We start from the raw sequence: 10,038 nt of genomic DNA on the forward strand, positions 1-10,038 counted from the left end.
CAATCACGTTCAGAGAGTTTTGCTTGACCAGTCATGTTTTTGGTCTGGAGCAAGGCAGGTTATATTCTTTATATTTTTCAGACATCTCTGTGTATCTGGATGAGACCTAGAACATTTTACATAGTGCTGGATCTTCATCTTGCGCAGTTTTACAGATGGGTGGCTCAGCTGCCATAGATGCCAGAAATATCCCAGTTAAAAGGTACCCTCCATAAGGGCGAGGCAGGGTGTGTATATATAACGTCTGATAATTACATGTGTCTAAAACAGGGAACCCTGAGAGCTTCGAGTTCAGCCACAGACTGCAGACACATCACAGAAAGAAACATGCGCCACCCTCACTATGCAGAACCGCTGGTAAACCACAGCAGCCTAAGCCTGTAGTTACACTGGGTTAAAAAAAAAATAAGTATACATATACTGTTACATCTAAGACATCTTAAATATACAGAGAAGAATACAGTGCATTAACCAGGCTATTGAGCATGATGTGTGTGTGTGTGTGTGTGTGTGTGTGTGTGTGTGTGTGTGTGTGTGTGTGTGTGTGTGTGTGTGTGTGTGTGTGTGTGTGTGTGTGTGTCGGAAACAGAGATAAATTATTGAAGTCTGAGTGTTGTTATTTGTTTGTCTTAAACACTTTATTTTAATGTTTGTCTATTTGATTTCCCCCGAAACATAATAGGATAATCTCTCTGTGGTTCAGCCACTGAGAGAAAAAAATGTTAAAGGAGGTTAACATTATGTAACAGCTTATGTGGTGATAAGACAGAGCCATACAAAATTTCAATAAAAAATAAAAAAACACATACATATGGGTCTATATAAATAATGATGTCAAAGTAGAGGAATGGTGGACTAAAAGAAAGAGTGAGATCTGTAATCTGGATACAATTCAGATAAGCTCTATTCAGTGTCATTCCTCTCTAATGTGATTACAAAATGTTAATTTATTTGTTTGTTTGTTTTTTGTTTAAACAGAATCAAGAAAACTGGTCACTCAATGTTTAGGTTAAGATAGAAATATCAAATAGTTAACTTATGGATATTTGAAACATTTTAATGACCATTTTACATTAGACAGCTAAGCAGGCATTTTACATATTGTGGCGTGCAAGGCTACGTAATTTATTTAAATTGGTTAATATGTATTATTAATTGTTTGTTTGTTTGTTTACATTCATTTATTCGTATTTAAACAAACCACTTACTTTCCACTACGAAGTGTATTTCCTGGTGGAAATGTAAATATACCTTCCATAATGCAACATCTGTTTGTTTGTTTATTTATTTAACAACTAATTAATAGCTGATATGTTGGGGAAAATAAATCTTTTTAAAAACTCTTTTTAGGATGCGGAGAAGCAACACGTGAAAACTGTAGTAATAGCGCCCTCTGATGGTCATCATCAGTTTAACAACAAACGCGTCTCGTGTTCTAGAGAGTTCTAGGTGCATTGTGGGTACCTCACCCTGCACCGTCGTCCTCTTCTATCCTGCAAACATGATGGTGAGTCACTTTCATGCCTGGTTTGCCTTCAAATCCACCATCATCTGCATTTTTGTCGAATTTCCTAGTGCTGGGGGATAAACGTCCAGGGAGAATAAAGCATAAAGGACATGTCTGTGAGAATATTTCCGTTTTAGATTAGATAATACGCCTAAAGGTTTACATTGATGCTAGTTAGCTTGGTGGCTAATGATTCATTCTTATGTATGAGATTTGCAGGCATAATTAATTAAGTCGAGTCTGTACGTCGTGTACACAATGTTTTATATTTCACTCCGTAGTTTTAATCTGTGTGGTTGCTAAATGATGCCAGAGGCTTTAGTTGAGCATCATTTCGGTAACGGAGAAAGAGCTAATGAACCGGTTACACCCTTCGAAACTGTTCGTCTCTTTAGTTGCTATGATAAACCTGTAACTTGATGAAACAATTGTTTTTATTTCTCCGAATCAAGACCCTTATTTTAAGTACGTAGAGACAAACACGGAGAGATATAAGGGTTATTCATGACACATCTTTTGTGCATGACAACAAATGAAAAGAACTAAAACGAGAGCGGGTATTACTATTATTTATAACAGTCAGTCTTATAATATGTCTGTCTGTGTGTATATAAAGAGATAATGGATGTATACATGCACAAGTTGTATAAGTAAATATCAGCACTTTATTAATTAACGTATATTTCGTTAAATGGTCAATACACTGGCTGTGTAAGAACCGTCAGAAGGCTTCCATGGTTATGGAAAACCTTTAAAAAAATCAGTGCATTTAAAAAATTGTGATTTACAGGCTTGGAAAGATAATGGAAATGATCACAATTGTGTAATATTGTGAATGTCTATTTTAATGATGTTGTGTTTTTCTAGTTTGATCTGTTCTTAAAAAATATCTATCACTTTTAGTTGAATTCAAAAGATGGTGTAGTTATGATATTCTAGTGATTCCTAAAACTCTCCCCTCAGCCCACTCCAGTCATCCTCCTGAAGGAGGGCACAGACTCCTCTCAGGGGATCCCACAGCTCATCAGTAACATCAATGCCTGCCAGGTTGTGGCAGAGGCTGTGCGGACCACCCTCGGCCCCCGTGGCATGGACAAGCTTGTGGTAGATAACAGAGGTAAATCTTGTTTGGTTGGGAAGAACTCAGAGTCTCAGACTGGTATATTTCCTGGTATCATATTAACATCATGTTCTGATTTTACATGCTGTGATTTACACGACATATTATTGCAGGCAAAGCCACTATTTCTAATGATGGAGCCACAATTCTGAAACTTTTGGATGTTGTACACCCTGCAGCCAAGACTCTGGTAGATATTGCCAGATCTCAGGATGCTGAGGTAGGTTTGACATGTTCTGTGGGTATATTTATACTGCTTTAAAGGGTAGTTAGTTAGGTAGATAGTTTTAGTTCTCATTGATTGATTGAAAACATAGATATGCAATGAAACACCTATTCAACATTACTGACTACAAAGCACATATTTATAAAATGTTCTGTTATAGTTTTAGCCTCAGAATCTGTATTTTTTATAGCAGAAGAATAGCACTTTAAATGTTTTAATGATACACTTCCTTTTTTATAACACAAAAGCTTTTGTGTGCTTAAAAGACAGTATTGTGAATGTCAACATGACTGAAGGAGCCTGTTATGTCTGTTTCTTAATTATAAGTTTTAATTTTACAAGATGGGCTCAATTTGCATAAATATATTGTGGTTCTTTAAATGCGCTAGAGTGTATCATCTACATTGTCTGTTTGTATAGGTTGGTGATGGCACCACCTCAGTGACTCTGCTTGCTGCTGAGTTTCTGAAGCAGTTAAAGCCATACGTAGAGGAGGGTCTTCACCCCCAGACCATCATCAGAGCGTTCCGCATCGCCACACAGCTCGCTGTCAAAAAGATCAACGAAATCGCTGTTACCATCAAGAAGGATGACAAGCAGTGAGTCCCAACCCTGTGTGCTGTTGTGAATTATATTAATGTGTTATTATTGCATAAATGTCACAGCGGGGACCATTTGTGGTCTGTTACTACCACAGTGAGCAGAGGGGGTTGTTGGAGAAGTGTGCTGCTACGGCTCTGAACTCCAAGCTGATTGCAGGACAGAAGGATTTCTTCTCCAAGATGGTGGTGGATGCAGTGATGATGCTGGATGATCTACTTCCTCTGAAGATGATTGGAGTGAAGAAAGTGCAGGGCGGCGCTCTGGAGGTGAGAGGGAGCAGGGTTCTGGATTCCAGGGAATTTTATTTGATTTAATTTCTTTTAGACTTTTGTTCACACTGAGAACAAATAATTTGGACTGACTATCACTTTCTGTATGTTCAGATCTGTTTGTACATTAGATATTGTAGTCAAAATTTACTTTATCTTTATTAGTACACCTCACATCTTTTAAATTAGATTTTAAAACACCACATGCCATACTTTTGCCTGGGCAGGAACAACTGGGCAGGTTATTTAAAAAACGCAACAAACTCATGCAAAATATAGCTTGATGCTGAAAGACTTGTTAAAAATGGGCTTCAACATGTTTAATAATCTCTGACTAGATGGAATCTTCGTCTGAAGCTAGAAAATCAGATTCTGTCCTCTGTGTACTATACGTTTTTTGATGAAATGTCTAATCTTACTATTGAGAATATGCAGACCTTCTGACCTTTTCCAACCAGCACTGACTTACTCCAGATGGCATATCAGGGGAAAAGCCATTCCAGCCTTTACTCGATAAGACAAAACTAATTTTTGTTGCCAGTCTGTACAAAGCCTTTACATATAAAGGTCATTGTTGTGGATTAGCTGAACCGTGTGAATTTACCCAGTGTAATCTCACAGAGATGCAGTATTGGTGAAGGTCTCTAGTGAATTGCAGCAAAATAAACAGATGTAGACTTTAACATTACATCCCTTTATTTTTGTTTCTGTCTGTCAGGACTCTCAGCTTGTAGCTGGTGTGGCATTCAAGAAGACCTTCTCCTATGCTGGCTTTGAGATGCAGCCCAAACGCTATGTGAACCCAAAAATCGCACTGCTCAACATTGAGTTGGAGTTAAAGGCAGAGAAGGATAATGCAGAAGTCCGTGTCAAATCTGTGGAGGTCAGTACTGTTTTTAACCCTTTAATGCACACGATCACACTGGTGTGATCATTCTAGGCTGGTCCCTGGATTAGACAGTTCAGTGTGTCACGTGATCAACTGCTGAATTAAAATCTGCTTTCAAGCTTTGGCTGGTGCGGTACCAGAGATGGATGCTGCGCGATTGGAGGATGAATATACGTGTTGTAAATCATAGGGATATGCCGGTATCTAATTTTCCTGTTGCGGTTAATTGATGATGCTTTTATCACGGTATACGGTATTATCACGGTATTGAAATTTTATTTTATACTGTCATAATACAGTATAACAGGTTAAATAACTTTTTTTCTTATAACAAAAATAACTAAACATTTAAAACAAAGCAATACAGTAAAATATATAAAAGTTAAATGTTTTTCACATTAAAGTGCAAAAGAACTATAAAAACCAATAGGTATCACTTTACAGTAAGACCTCATTAGTTAATATTAGTTAATGCTTAAACATTCAAGGCTAGGCAAGTTTATTTATATAGCACGTTTCGTAAACAATGGTAATTCAAAAAGAAAGTAAAAACAAAAAGTCATGAAGAAAAATAATCACAAAAATAAAACAAGCAATTTAAGAACTTGAAAATGATTTAAAAAATGACTTAAAATGAATTTAAGACAGTTTAAAAATAGAAAATGATTTTACATAAAATACAGTGCAATACATAAAATATAGTGTAATCAGTTTGGACATCGCATAGTGCTCATTCAGTAAATGCACAGCTAAACAATGAGCAATAGTTACATTTGCTATAGATGTTATTAACACAGTTGCAACTTTCAATTTTAACAGCGTTATTAAATATTGGTATACCTGAGATTAATGAATGTTCAGAATAATTTTTTCATTGGCAGTTTGTTAACTAATGAAGCCATAATGTAAAGTGTGAATGAACAATAAAAGATCAAAACACTTTCAAACAATATCTAGGGCATTTGTAGTCCAGATAAAAAAAAAAAAAATGAATGTTTGAAGATAAATAGCCTATTAAGTCTAAATATTTCAGTAGTTGGCTCTGTAATAAACACCATAGGGAAAACACAAATCTGAATCATATTTAAGATTATTTTTATGTTTCTAGGGTAAGGGCTGCATTTAGCGCCATCTGCTGTCAGAGATTGAATGTGCTTTCATTCAGCGCGTCTCTCACATGTTACTCATGCGCGCATGTTTACATCAGAGCGCATGCGCTCTTTCAAGCAGCATACAGCGATGTTGTGCATTTTAAGCAGCTGATGGGAATAATATTCTTAAAATGCATTCCAAATTCGAAATAATTTGTAATGTATATTTATTCACTGTATTTAGAAGTGCCCATGATAACAATATCGTGCATATTAATCACCGCAATATATCGCATTACCGAATACCGGCACAAGTCTAATCCCACATGGTGGCGTCCATCCACCGGTATAGATCCACTAACAGGGTCATTATAAAAGTTTTTAAACGACCAATAAATTTGCTTACACATACTTGAGAATCGGAATATGAGATATTTTATCATATAGTGAACATTAATATTTTTAATAAAAAAGGACAGACAAAATAAGTTATACAGTGCTATTGTGGCTGTGGAGTGTCCCGTGACAAGCATGAAACAACAAGGCGATCCATTCTAAAATAATAATCCTAAATAAATTCACTCTGGGGGCTCACCTGGAATATTTTAAACACACGTGTGAAAGGGATAACCATCACCGGTTGTCTCTTGAAAAAAAAACTAGGCCATAAGCAAGTCAGAAAACTAAGTGACACTAACTATTCCCAAAAGTCTGCAAATTCATGTTTTCAGACACAGGGATCGTACAAGGTGCTTGAAGTACCTTGAATTTGAGTTTTGGAAATGTGAGTCTTGGAAAACCCTTGAAAACAGGCATATTTTTGAGAAGGTACTTTTCTTTTAAAATTTCTATCCTTTTACGCAAAATTAACGATGCAGCACATTTGATATAAATTCAGAGCCATTTTGCAGAGAGACTCTTTGTTCTCGTCATAGCATAACTATTTGGTGTTTTAAACCGCGCAGTTCATATATAGTCGGAAGCAACTGTCATATCACGTGTCCTGTGACAAATTTGCCGGTTGTGTTTATATTGTGTCGGCATATTACATTATGTAGGCCTATTTTTATGTGTTCAATAAAACCATGTAATTGTTTTTTTTTTAACAATTGTTATTGCCTCATCATTAGTTTATATATAAATAGTCATACGAAAGCCTGTTTTTCACTTAGGTCTATTTGTATTACAAAAAAATATCATATTACTCAATTGTCAAAATAATCAGTATATTACTTGATTACCAAAACAATTATTAGTTTCAGCCCTAGATTAGTTAAAAATATATTTCAAAATACAACTGCATTGTTTTGATTTGTGTGATGAAAAGACAAATATTTTGTCATTTAAAAAAATAAATCTTAAAAATAGTATTAAAATATTGTCTCCTTCTAGTGAACCAAGTATTTGTACTTTGTCTCATCTCGTGAGCTAAGTGTATTGTCACACACTATAGTGTTGGTAAGTGGTGATATAGCTCATAATTTCCCAAGTGTATGTACAGCTTTTATTCTTCAGGTCAATCATATTTATGAAGAAAAAAAATCAGTTTGACTAAGAAAAGCGATAACTTAGCCATAATATCCTTTAAAATGCTAAAGTTTCCACAGTATAGCATGCTTTTGTGATGCACTTTATTTGTCTCATTTAGTTTGTGTATTTGAATTTGAAAGATAACAAAATAGTTTGATAGGTAAGATCTCTGATTTAAGTCCTTGAAAACCAAAAGGGTAGTACTCAAAGTGTTTGAATGTCCTGGAATTTCATTTTACATTTTCTGTACAAACCCTGCAGAGATTGTCATGTCAATAATCCATCATGGCCAAACTCAGTTGTTTTTCCACATGTTTCTGTGGCTGTTTGCAGGACTACCAGGCCATTGTTGATGCTGAATGGAACATCCTATACGATAAGTTGGAGAAGATCTACAAATCTGGTGCTAAAGTGGTGCTGTCGAAGCTGCCCATTGGAGATGTTGCTACACAATTCTTTGCAGACAGAGATCTGTTCTGTGCAGGCCGTGTTGTGGAGGAAGATCTTAAGAGAACTATGATGGTGTGATGATTTCCTGTCTTTATGCTGTCAGTTAGTTTTGGCTGTGTACAGTACTTTTATGATTAAATTCCAATCTGTTTTTATATTGGGGTAAATATAGTCCAATTTTATTTAGCGTTGTAATTCTGCTATCAGAAAACTTAATGAATACCATATATCATCACTTATGCACACGTAATAATGTTTTGTATGTGGTTGTTATGTGTTGTTGACCATGTGGCAGTTGAAGCATCTGTAATGTCTCCTCCAGGCCTGTGGTGGCTCTATTCAGACCAGTGTCGGTGCCCTGACTGATGATGTGCTTGGTCAGTGTGAGCTGTTTGAAGAAGTGCAGGTTGGAGGAGAAAGGTATGTTTATTTTATGTAACTACAATATGTAATTTTCCATGAAACTGGAGATTTTAATAAGTGATTTCACGTAAATATTTTCCATACACGCAATGTAACTGTGTATTGCATTACAGATACAACTTCTTCAAAGGCTGCCCGAAGGCCAAGACCTGCACCATCATCCTGAGGGGTGGTGCAGAGCAGTTCATGGAGGAAACTGATCGCTCACTGCACGATGCCATCATGATTGTGCGCAGAGCAATCAAGGTGAGGAAAACTTCTTTCTCTATCTCTTGCTATAAATGACTCCGCCTACAGATTTATTTTATCTTTGATTTCTAGTATTTCTTGTGGGCGAAGACTGAAAACTTTGTTAACATTGTATAATAAGTTGAATGACATAGGACAGTAGTAATCTAGTCCTGAATAATCATGATGCACTGAAATTTCTGAATGTTTTAAAAACTGCTAGCAAGGGGATACAATTTTCTTTAGCTATTAAAGGGGTCCTATTATGCTCTTTTACAAAGTCTTGATTTTGTTTTAGGGGTTACTAGAACATGCCTGCCTTCCAAAAAACGAAATGTGATTGGTTAGCTTAAGGCCCCGATATACTTCAAACAAAATCAAAGAACAAACTGATAGGACATCAATTCAAACAAATTCAGGCCGAAACCAAGTTCGTTTTGGCTGTTCGAACAATTGAATTTGTGTAGGTGGGATTTATTTTAATAATATTCTAATGGGCCGCTTTGTGACATCACAAAACCTGGAAAACAAAGCTGTAGTCCAAACAAGCCGCTCCTTGTAGTTATTGAAAAGGTTTTTTTTTTTTTTTTACTAAATATCACTGTTTGGAGTGGACTTTGATATTTGTAACTTTGTGGATCTTTTTTATGCCCAAACATACACACTGACTATAAGTGAAAAGCATATTAGGACCCCTTTAAAAATAAAACAAATATAGTCCTTGCTGAAGGCTACAAATATAGTCATGTACTGAACATGTATTTCCCCATGACAGAATGACTCTATTGTTGCTGGAGGTGGCGCTATTGAGATGGAGCTGTCAAAGTATCTGAGGGATTACTCTAGAACAATTCCAGGGAAGCAGCAGTTGCTGATCGGAGCCTATGCCAAAGCCCTGGAGATTATTCCCAGACAGCTGTGTGACAACGCAGGTTTTGATGCTACCAATATCCTGAACAAACTGAGGGCCAAGCATGCACTGGTACTTACACAAGTCATGCCTATTTCTTTTTCATTAAATCATCTAAATTAAATTAAATGTCAGTATTAAAATTAAGCCATTTGCATGATCTATCTTTTCCTTAGGGTGGTATGTGGTTTGGAGTGGATGTGAATAATGAAGATATAGCAGATAACTTCCAGGCTTGTGTATGGGAGCCCTCTATTGTGCGTATCAATGCCCTGACCGCTGCCTCTGAAGCTGCGTGTCTCATCCTCTCGGTGGATGAGACCATCAAGAATCCTCGCTCTTCTGCTGATGGCCCAGCACCACCTGCTGGCAGAGGAAGAGGTCGCGGTAGACCCCCACACGCTCACTAATCCACACCCATCCCCAGTAGTGTCTTGGGCAGAGCCTCTGGATTCAGGAGGTCAAAACAAATGCTGGCTACTTATAGGGCATTGATTTGTTTCCTTGACCCATTTTGTTACTTTCTGGTCCCATTAAATCCAAGCATTTCCGTGTGTTTAGACTAAAGCAGAATAAAATGTCATTTTTGCTAATTGTTCCAGGTATTGAGTCATCTGTTGGATAGTTGGAGATTTGAATGTTGTTTAGTGAAAGTCTTGAGAACACACACAAACCATACAGACACTCAAATAAAGAGTGATCAGTTTGTAGATCTGTATAAGCACTGATATGCAGGCACTCTGCTGATATATGTTCATGTGTTGGTCATTCGGTGGAACTATTTATTGGACC

General features: G+C 36.6%; 1 protein-coding gene across 2 annotated transcripts; it reads left to right on the top strand.

Moving 5' to 3' along the window:
- The first annotated feature begins 1,363 nt into the window (after nucleotides 1–1,363).
- Nucleotides 1,364–9,806, top strand: cct7 (chaperonin containing TCP1, subunit 7 (eta)). Of its 2 annotated transcripts, none has more exons than XM_059535930.1 (11): nucleotides 1,364–1,507; nucleotides 2,471–2,624; nucleotides 2,741–2,847; nucleotides 3,274–3,452; nucleotides 3,551–3,722; nucleotides 4,444–4,608; nucleotides 7,569–7,757; nucleotides 8,008–8,105; nucleotides 8,222–8,354; nucleotides 9,112–9,318; nucleotides 9,423–9,806. In XM_059535930.1, the coding sequence occupies exons 1-11, from the start codon at nucleotides 1,397–1,399 to the stop codon at nucleotides 9,654–9,656; spliced, it is 1,749 nt and encodes a 582-aa protein (XP_059391913.1). In that variant the 5' UTR covers nucleotides 1,364–1,396; the 3' UTR covers nucleotides 9,657–9,806. The 2 variants fall into 2 exon arrangements, with proteins under 2 accessions (XP_059391913.1, XP_059391920.1); XM_059535937.1 differs by lacking the exon at nucleotides 1,364–1,507 and adding an exon at nucleotides 1,603–1,623.
- Nucleotides 9,807–10,038: the final 232 nt, after the last annotated feature.

This window comes from Carassius carassius, chromosome 3, assembly GCF_963082965.1.
Source record: "Carassius carassius chromosome 3, fCarCar2.1, whole genome shotgun sequence".
NCBI lineage: Eukaryota > Metazoa > Chordata > Actinopteri > Cypriniformes > Cyprinidae > Carassius > Carassius carassius.

Bases quoted from the DNA above. Each gene is read 5' to 3' on its own strand.
- cct7 (XM_059535930.1), top strand. From the start codon at position 1,397: ATGGTCATCATCAGTTTAACAACAAACGCGTCTCGTGTTCTAGAGAGT. The intron at 1,508-2,470 runs GTGAGTCACTTT...CTCTCCCCTCAG, and splicing joins TCTATCCTGCAAACATGATG to CCCACTCCAGTCATCCTCCT. The intron at 2,625-2,740 runs GTAAATCTTGTT...ATATTATTGCAG, and splicing joins GCTTGTGGTAGATAACAGAG to GCAAAGCCACTATTTCTAAT.